Genomic DNA, 26,373 nt, shown 5'->3' with positions numbered 1-26,373 from the left:
AATTCAAGCTAGCCTGAAGGTGCAGGAGTACATGGAGCTGCAAAACAGGAAAACAAACTGGAGCACAGAGAATCCACTCCATGATTTAGGCACTCAAGTCTACCAAAGGATGGACTGAGAATGCACCTTAAAATGAGATCACATTTTATTCACAGAACATAACTATCAATACTGGCTTTAGAAGCAAATGAGAAAATGTCATTAGGGGCAAACTTATGTTAACTGATCCATTTTAAAGTGAAAGAGCAAGATGGATCAGCCTTCCTCTCTAAAAAACTAACAAGGATATATAGTTTTGGAGATTTGCTGACAGGCAGAGCTGTTTCCAATTCTATAAATACATCAGCGACAGTTCTTTCCAGATCTAGTTTGAGTTCTGGTTTTATTTCTCAATAGATAACACATCATTTCAGAAAACAGATAACATTCTGCTGATTAGGAGTGGAACAATGTTGTTGGACTGGATCCTCATCACAGTTCATTAGGGTACGTGCCTCAATTTAGCTGTTCTTCATTATTAACTTTGGGGACTGCAGGAACACTTGAGAAAATACCAGTTAGTTGTTGGGAACCGTAAACTACATGTGATCAGCCACAACGGGCTGTCAGGGCAAAGAGATTTCACCAAGGATTTTTTAATTCCTTCTTGAATACAACACTGTAATCTCTGCCTTTTCTTCCACCTTGCAGGTTTGATCCAGGTTCGCCAGTGGCATGCAGAAGGGGAGAACCTGCTGGACCTCTGCTGAACCAACTGCAGACTGGCTGGGGCACTCGACTTACCCCTGTGGACAGTCAGCAACCCTGCTTGTGCAGCATCCCTTTGGCTTCTAAAAAATCCTGGTATTTACACAGGGTTAAAAAGCACTTTCTGCCATGACTGCCTATTAAATAGCTTGGCTCAAACCTACTATTTATATTTTTTTAAGTATATCCCTAAATACTTGATCTCTGAACTAGCAATACAGTCCCCTTCATAACTGCTTTGTTGGTGCTTTTCCAAAAGGTATTTTGCTTCTGTAGCAGGAAAAGTTGGAGACAGTTGATGATAGTAACACTTCCCCCAGTGACACCTTACACACACAGACACATACAAAGACACACTCTTCCCTAAACCTTCTGGAATTTTTAACCCACTTCAGCCTTTTCCAGCCAGAGAGTTTTTGGTCAATGTATCCCATGATCCACTATACACAGAGTTTGTTTTCATAGTGCTACCTTCCTTTTTTGGGGTTTTTCTTTTTTGTTTTGTTTTGGGTTTTTTTTGGTGCTTTTTTTTTTTTTTTTTGAAACAGTGAATAATTATACCCAGTTCTCCCCAGGACAATCCCAACCTCACAGATTTCTCAAACTCCCCCATATCTTAATCCTCTTTTCTAAGTTGGAAAATCCTAGAGAATTTAACTCTCCCCTAGAGAAAAGGAGTTCCTTTGCCATTCCTCAGAATTCCTTCCAGCTGTGCTACCACGGACTAGTTACAGCTGGGATTCAAGCTCTAGGCACATAATGGTGATTGCAGAGATGATTTCCAGTAATCTTATTATTATTTTTATAATTACTAATATCTCAACACTTTTTGGTAAGCCATGGCTCCTTAAACTACCATCTCTATAAGGTGATGTAGAGAAACCCAAAATTCTCTCACAGAAAGAAGCAGATTCAATTCATTTTATCATCGTATGAAAAGCTTTTCTTCAGAATTAATATTTACATTTAATCTCTTGAATTTCATCTGCCCCTGGGAATCCAAATCTTTCCCAAAACAAATTAGCAGCAGGTATTCCTCACATACAACACATTTCAAGTGTCTCTATACAACTGTAAAGAATTTTCATCTTGGTATGATCTATTTCTATACGAAATCAATACCACTATTACAAGAGCACTTTGTCATGATTTTTATTTTCAAATTACAGCCATTACTAATGCAACAAACTTCATAAAAATAAGATGATCACTGAAGTCTAATTGTATCAATGACCAACCATCACAGACATACTTTTCCCAAAAAAAGAGGGGGAAGTGGACAGAACTTCCAGCAGCATTTAAGCAGTAACCTTCCTGTTCCACCATAATACCAGAGGAAATACAACAGACAGACAAGTTATCTCCATAAACCCCATCCAAAATACAGATTCACCACCAAAATAGAGTTTCTTTAGTTAGCAATATTCACAAACAAAATCAGAGGCAGATGTTCCAGCCCAACAGAGGATGTTAGAGAACTTGTTATCTATCACTGATGCTCTTGTCAAGACACCTGAAATGTGGTGAACGAGGTACAGCAATCCTTCTTTCAGTTAGAATGAAATGCAGCTTGAGTATATTTCAGACTGGATGCAGGACATGACCTTTCCAATACTCCATAAAAGATTTTACACTAGTCAAGTCAAGTCAAGAACACAGCTACAAAACAGCAGAACTGGATCGAAAACTCAAATTTAAAACTGAATTTCAAAAATCAAAAGCCAGAGATCAAGTAAAGCACAGCCAGAAAATGGAAAAAAATGGTTAGAAGCTCCCAAAGTAAGAGATCACAGAAAATATGTGAATCCTGAGCTGAAAAATCAAAAAGCTTGAACATAATTTCATTATAACACCATGTAGTTCTGCTTATATGTGTTAGATTTCTTTCTTTTCTGTAAGGCAACATGAGATAATTGCCTGGACAATATCAAATATCCAGTATTACAGGGAAAGTAGTTTTGGATAAAGATCTTGCATTTACAGCCTGTCTTGGCCAGCTTGGCTTTGGTAATTTCAGCACACACTTAGAACTTACCCAGCTTGAGCCACAAATGGTCCCCAGAGCCCCTGAAATGCAGGAAAAGCTGCCACTGGAACCTTGCCTTATATAACTATTTACAATCCTTATGTGCATACAGTGGCATTAAAACTCCCTATAAAAATTGCAGTGCCTGAAAATCTACCTGTTTGTAATAAAATTCTTATATGAATATCCTTTTGGCCTGTTGAGGGCACAGATGAAAATCAGGCTACTCTGTTCTTGACCTGATAACAACTCATTACTCACAGCATATAGACCTCTCTTTTTTAAATTACAATGAATTTCCTTACCATTAAAAACCCTGATAACCACAGCTCTGAAGAAGTCTTGCTGAGGCACTCTGAGACATTATTGCCTCCAGCTGTCTCTCATCTCATCTGTAGAGGATGATAGGCACATGCATAAGTTCAGCCCCACACACCAGTGCCCTAAATTGGGTTTGAGCAGAGCTGCCAATGACCCCTAACAGCTCAGCTATGAGGAGGTTCAGCCAGTGACTTTCCTAAAGCAGAATAAATCTACCAAAATCTACCCCAGAAAGCATCATTTGTCCATTTACAATTCTAAATTTAGTTGATCCACAAGAAGGACTTCTCCATAATACCTGCACAAGTATAAACAACACTGGAGAGATGATACAAGGACTGGAAACCCTCACCTGGGACAGGTATTTGGAGATGTTCCTGCCTACAGTGTATGAAATTTGAAGTAGTACATGTTCTTACAAGTAACTTGGGACCCTCTGTTATACTTGCCCAAACCACTACCCTGTCCCTCATTTAAATATCTCATTAAATGGACTTTATCCATGATGAGAAGAATTTGTGCTTACTGAAATAATACATAGAAGGAAAAAAAAAACAACAACATTTCATTTAAAGGAAACAAAGAATAATGCTGTCAAGTTGCAAAAGTGCCTCAGATGATGATACTGACATCTCTGAGCTTCCCCTTCTCAAAAGCTTGGTGTTTGTCTCTTTTTCTAACACTGCCAGCTGTCAATTTTAGATTGTGAACTTTGAGGCAGGGATGAACATGGCACAGAAAAAAAAGAAACTCTTTTCCCTGGTAATCACTGCACTTAGAGAAGCTTCATTTTGCTTCCAGTCACCTTTTTTTTTTTGTCCAGACGGAGTCACACGGTGGCTAAAATGCAACCCTGCAGCCCTGCTGTCACAGTCTGCTCCAGAGGGTTAAGGCTGGCAGCAGGCAGTAGAAGAATGGGATAAAGTCAACAAAGATTTTACTGCCTGAAATTACTTTTCCTAGCCACCCATCAGTGCAGCTGAAAGCACTAAGGTTTCCTTAGATTCATCCTACCTTTCACACTACTTGCACAAAGGAGGAGCCTAAAGAAATTATGGATGTAAAAATGAGGGGTTTTCAGTATTTTCCCAGGGCTGTGCTGGGGCATGGAGCCATTAACAGCTTCTTCTCCATTCACATCCCACTCCTTTAGCACTTACAGCTCATGGAGCTCAGGGGATTGTCCTAATATCAGATGGGGAAAAGAATAATTTCTTTACAGAATGACTAGAAAAATCTGTGTGTAGGAAGCTCCTCTTAAATACCCTTCCACATTGCTTTCATCCCATCAACAATAATGGCATAGGCTTTGGTTAAAAATGCTGAGATCTATGTATAAATTCAGTACATACTTAGAAAAAAATTGTATATGTCTATGTAAAATGGAGGCGAAATCAGGTTTACTTGACCTCCATATTTGGTTTAGCAAAAAACATGTAATCTTTGGAAAGTGCTTCCTTTAAGCAATATTCCAGGCAATGCTGCAAATGACAGGAAAACACTACCTCAGTGATGCTGCCATTTCTGGAAAGGTCTGCTAATTAACTGGCACCTAGTTAACAAAGCAGTTTTTGGTTTGGCCTCTCAAATGACATACATGAAAAATTTCAGTGGAAAAAACCCAACAAAATCAATGAGATTCAGTTCTTCAGTAGAAAGATGCATCCATAAGAAAAAGAGCCAGAGGGAACAGGGGGCAGGGATGAAGCCAAAGGCTTAAACTTCTCCTTTTGGTGACAGGGACAATAAAAGATCTGCAAATCAGCTGGTCCTGGTGGATGGCTGGGGAGGCCACTGCCACCTTCAGTGACATTCCTCCTCCACAGCAACACCAGCCTGCTGAAACCCTGGCACTGCTCTCTGGCACACAGCTCCAGCACCCTGGTGCTGCCCAGCTTGCTGCAACTGAGCTGGAATGCTGCTAAAGGGATATTCCCACCCTGGGAACAGCAGGGCTTGGGCTCAGAGATGCAGATCCCCTGCATCCCAACACGAACTTTCAAAAAAAAAGAATCTGTATATTTATGTGCTTAGCTACAGCTGTAATATGGAAAGAGAAAACAGCTCCATGTTGAAATAAAATAGCTATTGAAATAACTCACCATTAAATCTTGATTTCTAATATTGACTGCTAAGTTCATTTACCCATAAAAGGACATTTTACTGCTTTTGCTGAGTGTAAAAACTAAGTGTACTCAAGGATATTTCACTGTACAACACTAAATGAATGAAAATTAATCATAAAACAAATAAAACCACGATTTTTAAAAAGTCTTACTAAACTACCTGTGAAAGGCAGCTCAATAAAGCAACTTTTCCCAACTTTTCAACAGAGGAAGCATAAAGACTGCACAGAAATAAAACTTGCATAGTACCTCATGCTTTACCAAGTACCATCACAAAATGGATTCTTAGGCAGAAACAGGGAAATAATATTTTAGTATAAGACAATAAGTAAACCTTAAAAGATAGCAATGTGGTTTTCATCACTACAGTTTCCTTTTCTGTTAAAGAATAGTATTTTAAGAAGAAATTTACTTAGCCAGAAAATAAGGGAGCACATAGAATCCAGTGAAGAAAAAAATACTTCTCTGGTAGTTCTTTTGCTGCCATTAGACAGTTTTTTGGACTTTTCCTTAGGCTGCAGACATGAGGTTCCAAAAATGGTAAGGTAATCGACCTTGACATTGCCCTGCTATGCTGCAAACATAAGTATTCAAGAGAAATGGAACAGCACAACATAATCTAACTGCCTAAAGGAGTTTTTTGTATATATATGTATATTTGTTTTGCTTATCTATCAAGCATATAGCTTCATTTTTTTTTAGTATTTTCCATCTGTTTCCTTTTCATTACCTGTATTATCAACAATGATTTTTTCACATCAACTTCTTTAGTCAGTGTCTGGTCTCCTATTTACCAGGTATTTCATAAATCATAAAGCTCTTCAGGCACATGTAAGTGGGAGCCAGCTTTAAAACCATCATTGTTTAATCAGGTTTTCCTACAAGAACATGCAGCTTTATATAATGACAGAATGAAAATCAGAAGTCACAGATTGGGTGACTAGAATTTCTGTGACTTTTTTAATCCATTAAAATGCCCAGCCTTCTAATTCTGGAAGAGAATTCAGCACCAGCTGGAATCCTCAGACAGCATTAGTAAACAGTAACAAAACCTCCCTCAAATAAAAATTTTAAATCATGAGTTTAGAAAACACTTCCATAAAATGAAACACACATACTAAATTGAAAGATTCATGTGATTGACCAGGTCAAATCCTGTCACCTGGGAAGCAGAAAGAAGAAAAGCAATACTTAAATTTGCTGAGGATGTTTAATTTGACAGATTCCAGGAGACTTATAAAGAATAGGGTGAAATGTGACTTTACAGCAGCTGAAATTCAGAGTTCAGGGGAGCAAAGTAGTGTTCCTGCACCAACAACATGAAGCCAGGGATCAACAAACCAAAGAACTTTAAAAAGGTGGTGAAGAACCTTGGAACCTACAAGCTGGTTCCAGCATATTGGATTTCTCTCATATTGTCTCCCTCCAAGAACAGCCTGAGGAAAAAGGCAATCTCTAGTTCCACCCAACAAATCCACACACCAAACATGATGGCAAAGAGGAACATATTGCTGACTGTGCCCCTCAGGGTGAGCAGACTTTAAGGTGCAGCCTCTGAGGCCAAGCCCTACCCACCACTGTCAGGCAATAAACCTTCAAGTAGCTGCACATCAACTGCACTTCCTGAGGTCACACAAACAGGGTTCAACTAAGGCACAACTGAGCCAAATGAGTTTGCTTGGGTGTTTGACACATCTGGAGTAACAGCACCACAGTCACCATGAATCTGCTGCACACAGCCTGGGTTCAGTAAACATCAGTTTGACTTTAAGCACCTGCTTAGAACTTTTCTTGGATTCCACGAGGTGCCACAGAAACCTGTCACCAGAAATGCCAATGAAAATCAGAAGCTCTGAGTGGCCAGCTCTGGAGCACAGATATAAAATGACTTTACTGGTAAGAAACCTGCCCTGTGAATTGTGAGAAATAAGATATTTCATTGCTCCCTGTCTAAGCCTTGCTTGGAAAAAAACCAACAAAACAATGACAAAACTAAATGAATCCAAGTCATGTTTGTAGGAAGAGTTAGGGTTACACAACCATACAGAGCAGCAGTGAGCCAAAAGAGCCTCCTGAAATAAACATGAACTTGGCAAAAGAAGGCAGCAAATACAGTTCTGTAGACAGGGAGTATTATGAGATCCATGCAAAGGACACTACTGAATTTTCCCTAATATCTCTGAGAGCTGGGTCTCAGCAACAGCTCAGCTCGAGGAATGTTTGAATTTTTGAAGTCATGTTTGAATCTACTTTGAAGACATGCAATGCCAGAAACCAGAACACAACCAGTTTAGACATCAAGTAAGCAGCTTTAAAATTTGGATTTGAAATAGTTCACTCGAGTCCTAACCCAAAAGGACTCTCCCAGAGAACAGAGTGTAACATCAGGGAACTAACGCCAAGGCTGAGTTTGATTGACAGAATACTGCTTTATTCCATTGTTTCAACTTTCTTACAGGTTTAAAAAAATGTATAGGGGTTCAGAACCACCTCAACAGAACAAAGAGTACAGTATTAAGGGAGCTCTAGAGTCAAACCACAAGTGTGCACACGTGGTCAGCTTTCATTACAAAAAGTAATAGGCACAATCTTTACATACGCATTTTGGTGAAAGAAGGAATAATAGTGCAGTGTTAAAAGGCACCAATAATCAATAATTGGGCCTTTTTTAAAAGCCAATAACCATCTAAGAAAATTACATTTGGTTCAAAGTTATAATTTAAATATTGTATTGATTGGCATGCATCTGAACCCCTGGCAATTTATTACACAAACCTTATGTGTGTGTGCCCTTGCAAAATCAAAAAGATTTCATCAGTGGACCTGAAAGTCAGTTCAGTACAAAAGGACATAGTGAAGCTCTCGGCCTGTATTTAACACCAAACTGTCTTGTTTACCTCCTCTGAGAACACTTGTCTAACAAAGAGCTGCACAGAAGTATTTCTCTTAAAGCAAGTGTAAATCTTTTGATCCTGTAGCATTGACCTACTCCATGTGCTATGAAAACATTAGGCACAGACCACAATTTATGTTTTCTCTTAAAAAAAAAAAATACAGTATGTGCAAGTGAGGTTCACACAACAGACTGACAGCTACAACAGTAAGCTCTTTAGATTTCCCAAAGAAAAAGGTCAGTTATTTTTAATTTTCTAAGCAGTGCTGCACACTGCTGTGTGCCATTATCATATCTGCATTAGGAGCACCTGTGGAACCAGTAAGGAAAAACTTCAGTACACCCTAAAGGACACTAGACTGACACTGTGTGCTGATTGAAGTGGGTCAAGAGAGTGAACGACTGGAGAAATCATTGCACATGGGCAGCCAGCCAGGCAGGGCCATTGTCTCCTGCAGAAAGAATGATTTGGAACTCAGGTAACCTCACAGGTGCCCTCAAACTCACCCACGTGCATACAATGGAATAGAGGGATGCACAGCATGGGAAAGAAAGGGGAAATGAGAGGGAGAGCTTCTGTGTAAGTTGTACCACAAGGTGCCAGTTTATCCCAAAGCGTCATCATGCCCAGGGTAGGGTTTATGCACTGCAGATTTCTTGTACAACTGGAAATTGTACAATATGTGAGCAAAGATAGAGCTAATTATTACCTGCAGTATCTACTACGGTCCTCAAGTATATAATTTACGGATAGCTGCATACTGTGGTGTTGATTGCTTCCTCTTAAATACATTAAAATTCTGAAGGCTACAGTATACTCTGACACAGACAACTTGTCTACGAGGGGGAAATATAAGATAGTAACTAACTAGTTTTACGAGGAACCTCCTCTGATGTGCTAGTTACTTCATGCCCTTTAGAAGATTTTTATTTCTGACTTTCTTCATCGTCTCTGTTGAATTGTTCTCCTGACAATTTCACAAGAGTTCAGTGACCCTTCTTACAGCTGCCTTTGCCTTTTCCAGGATCCCTTTTGAATTCACTCTAACACCACGGCAAGCTGTTCAAGTAAACATTTCTCTCTGGCAAGTTTCCAGATACCACAAATACTATCAAAACTCAGCATTTGATTACATGCACCAGTTCTCTTTAAATAGAGCAGGAATTAGCCCGTTTCCTTGGCTTAGGGTCCTGTACATCCCTGTCTTTTGAACACACGCAAGATGAACATATTGTCTCTGACAGTCTCCGTAGTCCCAGCCTGAAAACGCTGTTGGAGAGGCTATATATCACACAGTTGCAGAAACTATTGCTTATAGCAAGCCACGTAGTTAGGAAGGAGAGTGCCGGGTTCTCCAACACCCTCGAGCTCTCCAGCAGAAAGTATATGATATAAGGGAGCCAGAGCACGTAGAACACGCTGGTTATCCGGAACAAAACCATGGCATAGCGGCGGTCGGGGCTGTGCCCAGCCTCCCCAGCAGCATCCCCTTCGTGGTTAGGAAATCGAGCTCTGCGGTCACTGATCTCTTTGGTGTGCTGCCGGCAAATTTTAAAGATGTGGAAATAGGTGAAACATATGACAAAGGCAGCGGGAGCATATAGTAAGCACACGATAAAGCCAGTAAAGTAGGCATTAGTTAGCCAGGAGGTAGCACACCATTCAAAAATATCTCCATGGTAACCAGGTTTTCCCCAACCGAAAAAAGAAGGCAAGAAGATCAGGCAAGAGTATATCCAGATCAGACTGATGCAGATTCTCAAGCGACAAGGTGTGACCAGTTGGTTATAGGAGAGAGGCTTTGTTATGGCGAGATAGCGATCCACACTGATGCAAGCAAGACATGCCATAGATACGCTTTTGAGCACAGAGATGATGTATCCAAAAACTTGACAAGTCAAGGACTCGTGGACACCTGTTGAGTAGTGGAGCAGTGACAAAGTAGGAACCAAGCAGCTGACTCCAACAAAAAGATCAGCATAGGCCATGGTCTGAATAAAGTAGCTGGTGGTGTAATGATGCAGGAGTGGAGCACAGTGGAAAACAAATATCACAGTTAAGTTACCCGCAATAATTAAAAATGTTAGCAAGACAATAACGACTGTCTCAAGGATACAGATGTCAACTGCATTGTAGTGACCAAATCCAAGAGGGCAGGAGAGGTGCTCAGATATGTTCATAACACTACTGCTCATATTCAGAGTCCTCCATTCAATCCATCGGGACTGGTTCATGTTTTGTGCTTAGGGAACAGTGCAATCTGAGCCTTAGTGAGCAGGTGACCTGCTGAACAGCAGCTAAACTCTGCTTCAGCGTCTCACGGTCTCTCCTTGCAGACACTGCCAGTGCTTACATGGGAGAGGATTAGAGTCCCATAGCTGTTGATGCCTCCTCAGCATCAGTGCATCACCTCTGGCACACCTTGGCTTTAAGGAAAGAACGAAAGAAAGAGAGAAAGAAAGAAAAGAAAAACAAAAGCCAGAAAGAGAAAGGCCACTGATCAGCTCCTCCAGTGCTCTTGACCCATCTTTAGCAAACACAAGGCACTTCTAAAACAAACAGAAATAAAAACTGACAAAAGAGACACATTCATTTCCCAGGGAAGGAGGGGAGGGAAATCTCTGACTTATTTTCCTGAGAAAGTCGTTTACTTTGGAATATATGGGGGAGAGGGAGAGGAAGGGAAGGAGGAACCTCAGTACAGCTCAGGTTTCCTGGACCAGCACTTACTGGAGATAATCTTTATGTCTCAGTTTAAATCACAGACTGATTGGAGATTAAAGAAAAAAGTTCACCCTCTAATGCTGTCTTTTCTTGTTCGATTCAGAAGATGGTACTCCATCTTATCCATGCTATTCATTGGAAAGGTAAGGAAAACATCTTTGTCAAGGTTAATTCCAATAGACTCACCACTATTTGGGTATGAATAATGAATTTTATTTAGGGGGAGACAGGTGGGGGATGAAGGAGATTTGTCCTCTGGCTCCCAAGAAAGAAAACATACATCTCACATACAATGAGGAAGATCATGTCTATTCATTTAAAAATGAAAATAATTTAAAAATAGATTTTGGAGACTCATGTCAATATTTACAGTTCCTTTAAACAGTTATAGTCCATTACAATTACAAATGCCAGAATCATAATTCAGTGTCCCCCCTGACAAAATAAATCCTCTTGAATTTAACTTCAGCAATGGCAATTTAAAAGAATCATCTTTAGAAACTCTGCCATATCTACTACAGTGGATCAGTACCCAGGAGTTCATAGGTATATCCATGATATTGCTCACCTCTGTAGCAACTACTGAATCATTTCACAAAACCCCACACAACGAGCTCAGAAACTTCCATCTGCATTCTGCTGGGAAGCTAATGAAATGCTGATTTGACTAGAAAAGCTGCCATTGTTTACTACTCCATTATTCTGTTGCTCAGCTTCATCTTCTCAGGGGGTTAAGGTTTCTAGATTTATTAGATGATCTGCATAATAAATAGTTGCTTAAAAAATTTGTTCTTCAATTTGCAGGACATTACCTTGCTCATTTTATTCACAGCTATGAAGAGAGAAAACATTAAAAGCATCTTCTGTGTTCAGTTTTAAGTAAATGCTTGATTAGTTCAGGAATCATTAGGCAGGTAATTAAATGTATACAATCTTGCTTTTTGAAAGGCCCCTAAAACGTTAAAACCATCATTAATCCTAGAGTTCCTGAGACTAGAAGACCAGCAGTGAAAATTAATGAATCCACATAAAATCATCTCCAAGGTCATTCAGCCGGCATTTGCTTTAAGTCTCTTTAAAAGTACCAGGATCTCTCTGATGTTTCTGATAGTCCTTGCCGTGTCTTCAGGACGAATTTCAGGTACTAGAAAAGCCAAATGTTCAATTCTGTCGCAGCACTTTGAGAGAAAGCATTCTTTTTGGAGTTAATTTCCTGTCGTGCACTGCCACGCTGTACAGAAAGTCCTTTCACATTTTATAACATCCCCGAATATTTCCGCCTATTTGCTCCCTTTGTCTATAAGCAACAGAGCACGTATAAAATCACTCGTTTCTCCAATTCCCGGCTAAAGCAATAGAGAAGCTTTCTCACCTACACGCATCCTCACCAGCCGCTATGTCCAATACTTGTCAGCGAGTCAGTCCTGTTACCGCGGTGCGGCTGGAGCGGCTGCCGCTGCCTCCCTGCTCCCCCCGTGCGATGATTGCCTGCACCTGAGCCCGCTGCTCCTCCTCCTCCTCCTCCTCCTCCTCCCCGCCGCAGCCCGCCGGGCGCTGGAGCGGGGCCGGCCGCTCCCCTGCTCCCGGCCCATCCAATGGCGCCGCCGCTGGCACCGGGAGCGGCACCGGGAGCGGGCCCACCGAGCCGGGCACCCGCGGCTGCCGAACCGCTGCGAGCGCCTCAGGAGAAAGGCAAAACGTCCCTCCCGGAGAGATGTGCCTATATAATCCAGGCATAGCCTAATAAACCACCGTCACCGCGCCACTGAAACTGATCGCTAAAACAATCCCATGTTATTAATTGGGCACTCACCTTTCAAGGATCACCTGCTGAGGTTTAGCTTGGTAAAATATCTGCTACAGTGCCACACAAATTTTCTAGTCTTCCTTAGAAGGCAAAATTACACCCCCTGCTTTGTAATTACATCCCCAAATTAATTACTTCCAAACTTAGCATATTTATGTTACAGAACTCACCTGTACCCATTTTTGATATTGTACCAGTATTACCAGAACCCTAATAGCTTCAACGTAAGTTTAAATACAAATACTTGTCACGCATTATTTTCCAAACTGAACCCATTAACTCAGCTCTTTACTCCTGCAAACAAATGCAGCTATTCCCTGATGAAGTACAGAACTTTTTGGTTACTTTGTGCTTCCTAAAAATAAATCCAGTCACAGAAGTACAAGCATCAAAGCTATCTCACAGACACTCCATGCATCCTTAGACACTGAAACAGCAAATTTAGATACCAAAACACCAACCACAGAACAGCATTTTTGGCTACTGACCAGCAAAATACGTGTCTTGGAGGCTTTACCCAACCACATCATTAGAAACTACAGTGATTTAAGTCCTTCTAGCTCCATGGCAAACCAAAGGCAAAATTTTAATAAGCTGCTCCTGAGTTAACATCTTGTATTTCGAGTATTGCCTGGAGCCAGTGTCCAAGTCTGAATGACAAGTCTGTAGCAATGTGAAGCAGCACAAACTGCAGCAGTGTAAGAGTGGTTTGCAGCAAGGGCATGTGATCATTCCAAAGTCTTCTAGCAGAGGATTTAAGAAAAAATTAAACTATCTTCAATACCTCAGCATGGTAAATGGCTGTAACAACAGACTTAATGACTAAATTTAGACCCTGAGCACAGCTTTAAGCCCCAGTTGTCCATACCAGAGCAGAACAATAGGGAGCAGTTTTTATTCCTCCTCTTCCCACTCCTCCTGTGGGGGAGGAGGAGAACAAACAGCGTGCATAGGCATGGCAGTGACCAGCACTTCTCCCTAGGTCAGATCGTGGTTGGCACCAGGGATGTGAACAGCCAAAACACCTTAAAATGGACATTAGGGAGCCCCAAAGGTACACAGGGGCATGAGATAAGCAAAGGTACAGCCTGACACACCAGATGACAGGAACTTCGTGCTCAGCACATCCTGCTCCACACAAATTTAAGGACTGGTAACTACTGAAGCTTCCAAATGTCACAGTGACCATCGAGTCACCTTGGTCTCAGGTCAGCCCAGCTGGTGCCTGCTGTGCGTGTCCAGAGTGCTCAGCTCTGAGAACAAGCACTCCTGGCAGCCATATGTTTCAGGTCTGCTAGGAGAAGTCTAGGCTCTGCTGAGCAGATAACAGGAAAATCAATGGCAACCTCTGCTGGCTGGTTCTAGACGCAGGTAAAATGCATCCTCCAAAGAAATTTTAACTGAAGGGACAAAGGGGTTCAAAAGCAGGGAAGTCTGACTTCTTTGGGAATATGAGCAGTCTTCCTTCACTACCAAAAAAACTAGTGATGCTGCAAGCTGCTAGTGGCTTTATCACCTCAGCCACTTGGTAAACTGCACCATGCTAACAGCACTAAGTTGTGCTGTTTTATGTATATTTAGAGGTAAGTGAAAAGTAATCAGAAATCAGCTAGTCCTGATGAAACTATGCCGTTACAGAGGGAATTTTACAAAATGTAGCAATACCAGAATGTTCTATCAGAGACAGCATGTTAAAAGCTCTATGAGAAATCTTTTATTTGGAGATTAGAGGCACATTTGGGCCTCTGGCAGAGTTTTAAACGAAAGCTGCTTCAGGATTTTTTCTAATTTGTGTTTTAAGGAAAGGAAGTGAGAAAGAGAAAAGTTCTACTGGAAGAATTGCCTTACTGTCATCAAGGCAGCATCCTACATGGTGCACACGTTCCCACAGCTGGTTACATCCAGCTGGTGGACCTGAGCACTCTTCAAACCCAACAGAAGGAGCAATTCCTCACCATCTTTATAAATTACATCGGCTACAAGCAATACAAATCACCATACAAAGCAGAAGGCTCACACCATCTGATCCTGCTGAAAACAGAGGGGATGTGGTAGGAGCATGAGCTCTGTACATGCAAAGCAAGGCTGTGAAAGCAGTGGTGATGTGTGACCCTGAAAGGAAACCAGATAAAGCTTCTCAGAGAGAAAAAGTCCATATGGAAGGAGATTTAGAAGCTGCAAGCAAGAAAACAATCTATTAATCATTCTGTTTGAAAAGGAATAGCAATATTTGTTTGCTAAATCCTTTGTTGTAAGGAAACAAGACTGATAGAAGCAATCCCTGCAGTGCACAAAGCAGCATCTCAATCACACCACTCATTTCTAGTTTGAAGTCTTTCCTTGTTAAATTATTGGATGGTCAGCTGGATTAAATGGACAACAATAATTTCTGTAAAATCTTTCTGAAAGGCATTGATGAGAGCAAGGAGGTCCAGCTGAGTGTGGGATGAGGAACACAGTAGTTATTTATTTAGATGCAGACCTGAATGACAGTGTTGATACACATACGAGCTCATCAACCTCTATTTTTTCTACCCAACTCTTTTTTTTTTCTTTGTTATTTTACAGTATTATTTTCTTTTATACACTTTCTCATAAGCCTAAAGAATAAAGGTGTTTCGTTCAGTTTGCTTTATTTTTATTCTTAACTAACTCTGGCATTTACTTTTACATGTATCTTATGGACACCCTGGTTTTGTATTTAATGCCTCCAGAATAATTCTATTCTACAAAGCTTGCATTTGTAGTGCAGCTTAAAAGTAGCAGAGAATGAAGGAAAATAATTTGTTGCCTTAAAAACTGTGTGTGTGGGTATGTGTGCGTAGATAGGGTTTTCTACATCATATTGGTGTTTGAAGTTGCTCTATGAAGTCATATTAGTGCTGTATTTAAGGCAGAAATCTGTTCTATTTGTTATTTGGAATATAAAGCCTCTTCCCCAGATCCACCCACTACAGCTGTCTATTTAAAACCTGCGGAGAGCTCGCGCTCACACAGAACACACGGGGATTGTGACCTCAGTGCAGGCATATGATGAGATATAAGAAGTGTCTATATATTTATAAATAAACCCATTCTTTTCCTCTCAAAACAAGCTTAGGCTTCTCCAACCCCTCATATCCTGTGGATATCATCTGACCCCATGTCTTGCTCCAAATTTGGGGGGACAAAGTTCTAAGAGCCAACACCAAATTTAAGCCAAGTTGTGCTGGGTTCTACATTTAGCTGAGCTATGAACATCTCCAAGAATGGAGTTTTCACATTGGGCCCCTGTTCCAATGTCTGACCACTCTCCCTGTGACTCTCACCATCAGCTCAGAATTTTTCTTGCTGTGGTTCGTCCTCATCCTCATCAAGACTAAACACACTTGGGCCAGTGGCAAAAACCCACAAGTGTCAGCTCTGAAGGAAGCTTTTAAACCATTTCTCCACCTGCTAGACTAATTTTTCAGATTTACTATCAGAGACAAGTTCCTTTCCTTCTGCCTCCCACTCTATGATCCTAAAGAATGCCATAAATCCTTTTACAGTGCTATGGCTCAGGTACCTGGTGCTGCAACAAAGATCAAGAGACACCAGGTACACAGCTGCAGCTCTGAAATGCAGATGCTCTCGTGGAGCTCTCACCTCTTGGGTACAGGAAAAAAGCCAGCACAGGCCTTTTCTGCATTAGGGCAAAACTGGATTTGGTGGCAGCAGCAGAGTGGGTTCTGTACGGTGGGGCAGAAGGAAGAGGCTGGTATAATTTGGAGTCAAGGGTGGGGGCAGTTCAGGAGAATGCAAGGGGGCAGTAGCCTTCTAAAAAGTCAAGAGATGTGAAGGGAGCTAATGCTCCCTTTCCCTTTTACTACTGCTACTCCAGCAGGCTCAGGCTCAGCCTGATCCTCTGCTGCACTCACAGCTCAGTCCTTTTCCAGCCCTGTTCCTAATGATGCAAATATTAGCCCGTATCACACAAGTGTTAGGTAATTAGGATGCTGTGATGCAGAACAAGAAGAAATGGGCAAATAAATTTTTTATGTGGCTCAGTAGAAAGAGATGGGCATTCACATTTGCAAGTTTATCAAGCAGTCTTTTCATGCTGTTAAGCAACAATTACACCAAATGCTTCTAAACTTTGAAACTTTCAAATTACTCCTAATATTATTCATGTATTTAATAAATACTATGCAAGATTTTGGAGAAAATTGCTACAATCTCCTTTTAAACATTACTGCCTGTGATCTCATGGATTATTTTTCATAGCATCACAGAACGGTTTGGGTTGGAAGGAATTTTAAAGATCATTTTGTTTCAACCCTCCCCACTACGGGAAGGGGTGCCATTCAAAAATGCATACAAAGCAAATATTTTTCTGAATTTCTGAATTCTAGCTTCCCTCAAGATGATATTGATGGTCCTACAACAAATTGAATCCACTTTACAAGCTCAATCCAGATGACAAATACCACCAAACTCCTGTGCCCTGAATCGATGGAAATAAAACTCTGTGCAATAAACTATCAATCAAGAAGGGAATTTACTTCAGGGAAATGCTGTGCAGCCAACTGAATGGTGATAATTAACATTTTTCAGGAGCCAAAGAGCATTTGTTTTAAGCAGCACATAAGCTCCAGAAGGATGCTATTTACTGACTGACCATATATGATAAGAAGCACCAGATAAACTCAGGGTGGTATGAAAAAAAATAAACACATGCCCTCAGAGAGTGTCATGCATATGCCACTTACACTAGCAGCAGCTTAAAAAAGAGCAAGAAAAGTGTACTGGCAAAACAACACCAACTTACTATCTTCCATTGCTCCCATCTTTCAAGGGACGATTAAAATATTAAATCACAGGAGAAAAGCAATTAGGAGAACTGTAAATGAAGAAGTGCTGAGATTAGAGAATAGTCTGCACAGTGCAGGTAGCATTGCCCTTTCCTCTGGGAATAATTTTTCATATTTCGAAATAATACAAACGATTTTAGTACTGCATTCATTCAAACCTTTTAGAGACATATTTTGACATAGTTGTACTTTTACTAATACTTTCGTCTGTGTCAAGCCACGAATGACATTCCATAGATATTGGTATTCTAAAAGCATATTTCAAGTGGGCACCAAGAAAGTGCATGTTGAAAAGGATTCCAGCTTGCCTGGCAGGAGCAAAAGCTCAGTCAGTATTAGCAGTAATTCCATTTCAGCAGTGCTAGAATAAGAAATTTTGAAGCTATTTAAAGAAAATCCCAAACATTGTGATCGCCTGCTTCAATTTTTCACACACTGAAAGCCAAACAGTTTTCTTAAACTACAGCATGACCTTTTAAAAGGCAAGCAATTTTCATTTAATGAGTTGAACTGATGAATAATTTATTGCAGCCTTAATTAGGCAGCCAACTTGTAGGGCCCATGCAAAAGCAACTACTAAGAACATGAGGATCGAACCCACATACACCTGTCCTTCAAAACCAGAAGTCTGGATGTACCACAGAATAGTTCCACTCCAGTCTAACTCTCTCTTCTTAGTACTCTAAGTACTTTCTTCTAGTTCTTAGTGAAGCTCTTATGTGACAAACTCACTCAGACAGCAAGAACAGATTCAAATCCCCTCTCCATGGATGTGGCTTGGTTAAACCACCACAGAACATCCCCCCAGAACACCCAGTCTAACCCAGACAGGCTGGCTGGAAACAACTGCCTGCTCACACCAACAATTTATGGTTTAGTTGATTACAGAATTGACACATTCCACCCTAAACTGCTCCTTTAATAGATTTCTTTAAAAATAGTTCTTCCTCAAGGACACGAGAGGTGGCTCAGAAAAGCACTGAACAATCAGGATCATTTAGGGGATGAAGGCACAGCTCCAACTGCTGGTATGGGCAGCATCAGTTCAGAACTAAAGAGCTGCTAATTTGTTTTAGTGCAGGGTCTACTGAAAAGCAGGTGGTACCAACCTCAAATCCCAGTAAACCCAATTCCACTACTTCTTGAGAACAAAAAAGCTAAAAATAATCAAAGTAAACAGTGGATTTTTAAGGCTATTTTAAACTAAGTGTTACTCAGGATTACTATTCTACCACATTGTGAAGAAACAGGAAAGAGGAACGTGAGAAGGATATGGCACGATAACTATTTATAACCTGAAGGGTGGCACAATTTCTTTTTATGGATTTTAAGCTCAGCTTCATTTAGACCAAATCTTCCTCCCAGCTGGAAGTGCTGAAGAGGTATCACTTCTGTTCTCCTCCAGCATGGATCTAAACACACTTGCATCAATATCCATATATGAGAAAGGACAAGGAATAGCTTCCTGCTGAGAATGATCTACAGGGAAAATTTTGCCAATAACAGTGGAAGTACATTCCTGGGTAACTCACAGACATGGAATCCAAAAATGAGAGGTGTTAGGAAAATGCCACTGAAAGCAAGAATTACTGACTTACTGACTTTCCCCCCCACAGCCCTGAGTTAAAAATTAGCTAATTAAAATTTATAAAGTCATACATAAGTATTTTTCAAGATTAATGACATCTAAATACATTCAACTTCCAATAACTAGCAAATCTTGCCTTATTAGATAATGAGGACATTTATATTTATAGCCAGAAATTGGCACATGTAAAATGTTATGTGAGCTGAGAAATCATTTATTCTAGAAGAAATACCAAACCTGACATTATCTCCCATCTCTTAAAAAAATTGAAATCAAATATGTACTTGATCAGAACTAAGAAGAGGTTAAATATAAAGACAACACTGATAGCTAACAAACCCTTTTGGAAAGGACCCTATCAGGAAATGGAGAAGTCAAATCTACAGATTACATTCAAAGCCAACTTCTTTCACCAATATTAAATTCACACATAAACCTCTCCCCTCTGCTCAAGATTATGTCTTGAAGCTGGAAGTCAATCTCTTTGTTCATACATTTTAAAGATATATCACATCAAACTGCCCCAAACATGCTGAACAAAACACTGCCTCTAACTCAGTGACTTTACAGATATTATGTATATTGAAAAAAAAAAAAAATCTTAGAAATTATCCATTTAGCAGTTAAGGTTTTCTAATAACACAAACTAAAAGAAATAAGAATGAGGAAAAGCAATTTTTTTACAAAGAAAGGTTTTAAACAAGTAAAAATTATTTGCAGAAAATGATTTGCATTCATTTTTCTGTCTAAGTTATGAAAATACTCAGTAGTCAGAAAAAAATGCCATAGAAATGGAATAAGGCTAGTTAAAAAAAAAGCCTTATTTTTTAGCTAACGTTCTAACCCAAGTGCTCACAGGGGATGAGCTTTAGCACATTTCCTTTCCCCCCAAGAAGGTTCTTTATAAAACAAAGCAAAAAAAAAGTAAGGGAAAATGATTACATTCAAAAAGCTATATTTTATTGTTATGGCAACTGATGTGCTAAAAATAAAGAAATAAAGTTGTTATGGCAACTAGAATTTTAAAGGCAGTCAAAAGTAGAATAATCAAACATTCTGCTGGCTTAAAATGTATCATCTATGACTCAATTTACAGGAAGAGCTTCAGAGACAAGTAGAGGTTGGGTTTTTTGGGGGGGATTCTGCTTTAGAGATCACAATTAGTACAATTCCAGAGAACTCTAAGGAATGCAAGGGAGCATCTCAAGGTGAGTAGAAAATTACACATTGCAAGTTCTCACAGGAGGAAGAAACAAATACATTTTACCACTTATCTGATGTGCAGTGACCTTACCTAGATCCATAAAATGTACCAGGCTGCCCAGAGAAGCTGCCCCTGGATCCCTGGAAGTGTCCAAGGCCAAGCTGGATGGGGCTTGGAGCCACATGGGCTGGTGGAAGCTGTTTCTGCCCACCATGGCAGGGAGTGGACTGAAGATGAGATTTAAAGCCCCTTTCAACCCAAGCTGTTCTAGGATTCCATGACCAAGGTTACTTAATGATTTTAAATTAAGTATTGGAAAGTTAGGAAGTACCAAAATTGATTTGTCTGAAGCAGCAGAGTTCTGTCTCTGTATATATGGAATTATAAAGGTGCCCATAAGATAATCATATCTTTAAATTTCTGATACATCCTTGATGACCATTACAGGGCTCCTAATTATACAAGCACTTTCAACCTCGGAGAACTCTTCTTCTATCCATTACTTCTCAGCCTGTCAAAACTGCTACTTAAAATTAAAGTTCTATTTAAAATTAACAGTACTGTGTGCACTGTGAAATATTCCAAAAGCCATACTGAGACAAGCCTTAATTAATAACGAGCAAAGTATTTAACAGATACTTCAGGAAATTATGACTAGAAACAGTAACTTGTGCTGGAAATATTTGCACTTAAACCATGTACATAGCATGTGCAAGGATCCCAATGTAAGCTGTATTGTAACACAGCATGTGCCTTTTATTTTGGCTTCACTGTACTGAAAATGAAGGCTGCTACTAGCAGTACTCATATCTCTTTTCTGACCTACATGGAAGGTCTCTCACCACAATCCACAAGAGCTTCCAGTGAGCAGAACTAGCATGGCCAAAAATACAGCTCAAAGTCAGGGTCTTTGCTTGCACTGAATGGAGAAGAATCAGATGAATGCCTTATAGCAGCAAAAAATCAGATGTACACTGGAAATTCAGATAATACACAGGGCTGTGCAACAAGGCTAACACTGAAAATTCAAGTGGATTTCTGTAATTTGGCTTCCCCAGCCCCAGTATAAATCCTTGAGGCTGGACACACAGTTAACTCATCCCCTCTCAAGTACCATGTGAAGCTAGCATTTCTAGAAATGTAAATTATGTAGCTAAATATCTTACCTAATCTATGACCAAGTCAACAGCTTCTCAAAAGGAAACTCCATGTACAATATTCACTCTACAAATATTTTCAGGAGTCAGGATAAATCTTAGACATGGGAATATCAAGACTTTAAATCCAAGTTTCAGAAGTGTGTCTGTGCTTGGGCTAAAGGAGCCTGGCTGCCTGTTTCCAAGGCTTGTTGCTGACTCAACCAGACACTGCAGACAATCCTGAAAAGACAACCAGCTATTGCTGCTCTGAGCTTTCCATGAAATTAACTTCCTCATTGTGTAATAGCCTAAACTGAATCAAGTGCATGGCTGCCTGAAATATATGGCTTTGAGTTCAAAATAAATGAGCAGACATCCAAATATAACTCCTTGACTGCCAGCTGTGTACATCCGCTGCTGGCATTCAGCATCAGTATTCTTGTTATAATATCAGGGGCAGCCATTCTGCATTGAACACACATACATGCATGTATAAAAGCACCACCAAAGAATACTCATTCTAGCATTTGTGGGTGTATTTTATCCCTAATGTGTGTTTATGTATTTTCAAATGTCCATTAAAGAAGAATCAGAGAGTCTTTACAGAAAGGAAAAGGAAATCCTAGACAAGTGACAACAAAGCCCAGAAGAACTTTCTGGAATTACACTTACAAACTCATGAAAGAAAGGAGGCATGGTTCCAAAAGGCAGCTCCAATTCCTCTGCCATACAGGCACCAAAAAGTGTAATTAGACTGCAATGTTACATTAACCAGCCTAAGGCTGCCTCAGCCATCCCTCCTGCCCAGCCCCAGCGCTTGCTCCCATCTCACCCGGACACCACACCTGAACAGTGATCCTCTCTGAGAGAAATGGGGGGAAGGAAATTTTCTAAATAAAACCCCCCAATTAATGTGACTAGCCCTGCAAATGCTAGGTAAGGGTATAAAAAAAGAGATGGAACACGCAGTAAAAGAAACCTCTTTTGGCAAGCACGCTGTCTGAAACTGCAATCCCCATTAATGACTATTTAGTTTTTAATGCAGGCTGTATCTTGTACTACTGAGTCAAAAAAAAGGTTGTATTTTGAAAGTGCTTTGAAGATAAACCACCCATCAGAAGACAGCTTTGTCATATGCAGGATATGATTAAAATATGTGACGCTCCATATCATCAGCATTTGGTTGTCAGTTTAAAAAGCAACTGATGAAAACCCTCAGCAAGGAAAAAATTCCTAGCTGCCAAAATATTTGTCTGTGTCCACAAAAACCTACATAAAAGATTGTTAGAAAGAGTATATGTAATAGCAGACTGCAAACAATCTCCTTCTGGTTAGTTTACCTCAGCAGTTTTAAATTTGCCTGCTGACAGGAGATATGACTCTTAATTTGTATGACCACACTCATCACTGAAAAGGGAAAAAATTCCTTAATGGATACAGACTGTAAAGATCTAAAGGTTTCTAATCTCTTCTGAAGTGATTACTGTAAAATCTATCTCAATACTAGCTCAGGCCCTTAGAAGAATATCCTACAGAATGCATAAGTAACCCTGTCATTGGGGGTTTTATCATGAAGAAGTCATATGTAAAGGTTCAGAATTCACTCCTATATCAAATTCCAGTTTGGATTTGAGAGATGTGTTCATCACTTCGGTACACTTCAATATCCTACACAGGCAGCTCAAGCATTGCTGGGTTTGTTACTACTCCGACTGTTCTGAACTGCTGTCCACAGCTATGGTAAAACATGCTTTAATAAAGTCTTGACCACCAGTATTGGTGTTAGCAAAGGCATTTTAAGAGACTTTAAACAGCTAATATTTGGATTCTTAGTTTCCTCTCTAAGCACTTAGAGCATTCTTTAATTTTTACAGCACCAAACACCAACATACTGAAATCAGCAACTAATAGTCAGGAAAAGGTGGTTTGCTCTCTCCAATAAAGGGATTTAAGATTTCTAAAGCTCCAGCTCTGGGGTGCTGCAGCCTCCTGAATGCCAGTTATGCAATCTTCATTTGAAAACAGAGGCTGGTTAGGAAGTGATTTGGAGAGGAAAGAGGAATACCAAGAGCAAGCTGATTGCCTCACACACAATTATCCCTCAGCAATCTCAGCTCTGGCAGTGGACACAGACATTACCTTTGCCTTCAGGTAAGCAGTGCCCCGTGCTAACAGGGAAGATCACACCCACAGAATTCCATAAAGAAACACACCCTGCAGGGAATTTCTAAAACAATCCAGTTTTACTCAGGGATGTAAAATGTCTCTACTGCAGCTGCTCTTTCACCATTAGCATCATTACTGCTACAGGAAAACAACACTGACTAACAAACCAACGTTCAAATTCAACTGGGATATCTATTTATGTTTTATCCAGGAAGGAATAGCAGGGATTTTCAAACCACCACTGAGGTGCCAAGTCCTAGCAGCTCTTACCACACTGTGAGGGAACAGTGAGGCAATGACACATCCCAGTTCCATCCTACTTAAAAACCACTTGTTATCTGCATCAATATTCATATATCCTGAGCTTATGACACTATCTGGTGCAATATCAATTCTTCCAACTCTTCTTTCTTCTTCATTTAAACCTGTTCAGGCCATAATACTGATACTCCCTTGGTTTTATCACTGTTTGAAATGATGGGCAACTCTGCTCCCCTGGTTTGCAGACAATGGATCATAAATTCACACAGAAAAAACAGAACAGGCTACAAGAGGGCACATGCCAGTATAATTTCTGCTCCACCCTGCAGAATAAATGCATCAATTGGTGTGACTTTTAGGACAGAGAGGTCATACATCACCTCAAGAGCCAGGAATTGTAGTGTTATTTCAGTGTTCTTATATGTGGTTATGTATGGAAAAGAAACTGCAGAAAAATTCTTAATGCAGCAGAATATTTTTTAATTTTATGCAGGCCCTGAAAATAAAATACTACTGTGATATTTTCCACCTCAAATATCATGCAGAAACATTAAAATTTAGATTACATAAAAATAAAAATTACTAATTGATGCTCCTCCTTTATTTCCTGAGGGACTTGTCACTAAACTGCTGAATTCCTTTGAAGATGAAGATTTAGCATAAGATTTTCCCTTTTGTGCACACAAAATTGAAAGACTTTCTCCAGACGAGTGCTAAATGAATCAAAACTTGGCAAATTAAATTCACCTTAGGGACATTTTATTCCTGAGTTTGTAAGAGAAATATTAACATTTGCTGTGAAACTAGGTACCCTGGTACATTTATCATAAACTAAACCTTTTATCTGAAGTCTGAATTTAAATGAAGCTATTTAAAGAATTAAAATTGTATCAACTTCTGCTCTTCAGAGACAATAAATTTTCACTGATTTCTAGTAAGTATTTTCAGTTCCTATATACTTTATTGTCCCACAGTGTTACAGCACCACTAAAATAATTCAAAGTAGGTGACTGTAACTGTCAGCACCAACAGATCAGCTTACACCAAAAATGAAGCTTCCTATCACTCCAGCTAGCAGGAGCTGATTTGTCTCTACAAACCACATTACCACATTACATCACAAAAATATCAAGACTCTACTTGCCATGAAATGAATGATCTCAGTTTAAGAGAAGAGTTGAGTAACAGTCATCCTATCCTTATCCTTTGAGAAAAGCTGGAGAAAAGTAAAACCTAAGAAACTGCCTATATGTACAGAATTTCAAAGAAACAGGAAACTCAGAAAAAATGATCAGTTCATCCAGAATTATTTTGCCTAATGCCCAAGTGCCTTGTTCAAAAAGCAAAGTAACAGGTATTAGCTTTTTCTCTTTTCAGTCAACTGAAAACCCCCCCCACATTTTTATTATAATAAAATATCCTTATGTAATAGGATCTTTTACAATTGTTTAGCATACTGCTATGCCATCCTTGATATCAGTTTCCTTTAAAAGTCAAGGGACACAACTCCTAATTAGTAAGGAGACAAAATAAATATGCAAAAAAGAAACCAACTATTCCTTGCTACAGAGGCCTAAACTCCCCCATTTTCAATCAGGACAAACAGATGCAGCATTCTGAACACAAATATTTCCTACAAAAATACTCTAATGTTTCAGTCCATTAACCAGCCTGCTGTGGCAGCTGGTGAACAGTCATCTTTTTAATTAGACACCCTTACTGATTAATTAGTCTCAGAACACTGAGCAGTGGAACCCTGGGACAAAAAAAAAATTCCTCTTCCCCTCCTTAGTGCTAACTTCACATCCTTTGGTATTGCTGCAAATATCAAGCTTCATTCATTTTCTGCTCCCACTAAAATAGCCTTCCTATGTAAGGAATTCTCTCAATTCCCAGCTAAACTGTTTCACACAAATTGTATTTGCTTCACACAGATAAAATAAATTAAAAAACTAAATGAATAAAGCCACACAAACCTGGCATCAAGGCACCAGTTTCAAAGTCAACTGCATTTAATTGTCTTTGGACAGAAACAGTGACTCACTTGTGATCTCCTCAGTTTTCCTTTTCCTAACTATGCAAACTGGCAATAAAAATTTAAAAGTGCGAAACAAAGTGTGAAAATATTAAATGTGAAATATTAAGTGTGAAACAAAGATATTAAGTGTGAAACAAAGAAGCAAATGCCTTTTCTTTTAGGTTTCCATGAAAGTTGATCTTCAGTCCTTGAAGCTCAGTCTGAAGACAGATGCTCCAAGAAACAGATAATTAGTGTTAATTCAATACATGGAAGATTGTGTTTAAGCATATGAAACTTCAACAACAGGATTTGCTATTTCCATCTATCCTATTTCTAACTTTTAATTTTGGACAAGACACAATTCCAGAAACCTGCAACCTTTTGTTTTTTTTTTTCTTTTTGCTTTAAAAAAAGAGGATTTGTCTCATAGGAATCGGAAATAATAATGCTGGTCCAAACTGAACAGATAAACTACATATATTAACTCCAAATTGATTCATTTCATCCAGCCCCAAATC

General features: G+C 39.7%; 2 protein-coding genes across 9 annotated transcripts in view; both read right to left on the bottom strand.

Moving 5' to 3' along the window:
* RABGAP1L (RAB GTPase activating protein 1 like) overlaps window positions 1-26,373 on the bottom strand; it is a 227,785-nt gene that overhangs the window by 145,041 nt on the left and 56,371 nt on the right. The gene's annotated exons all lie outside the window — the stretch shown is intronic.
* GPR52 (G protein-coupled receptor 52) lies at window positions 3,662-25,967 on the bottom strand. Of its 5 annotated transcripts, none has more exons than XM_038144440.1 (2): window positions 10,845-25,967; window positions 3,662-10,540 (listed from the first exon to the last, which is right to left on the bottom strand). In XM_038144440.1, exon 2 carries the CDS (start codon window positions 10,346-10,348, stop codon window positions 9,263-9,265), a length of 1,086 nt encoding a protein of 361 aa, XP_038000368.1. In that variant the 5' UTR covers window positions 10,349-10,540; window positions 10,845-25,967; the 3' UTR covers window positions 3,662-9,262. The 5 variants fall into 5 exon arrangements, with proteins under 5 accessions (XP_038000368.1, XP_038000369.1, XP_038000370.1 ...); XM_038144441.1 differs by having other exon boundaries at window positions 11,407-25,967; XM_038144442.1 differs by having other exon boundaries at window positions 11,651-25,967.

This window comes from Motacilla alba, chromosome 8, assembly GCF_015832195.1.
Source record: "Motacilla alba alba isolate MOTALB_02 chromosome 8, Motacilla_alba_V1.0_pri, whole genome shotgun sequence".
NCBI classification, from domain to species: Eukaryota; Metazoa; Chordata; class Aves; order Passeriformes; family Motacillidae; genus Motacilla; species Motacilla alba.
The sequence above is the reverse complement of the archived record's forward strand: the minus strand, read 5'-3'. Positions and strand labels throughout refer to the sequence as shown.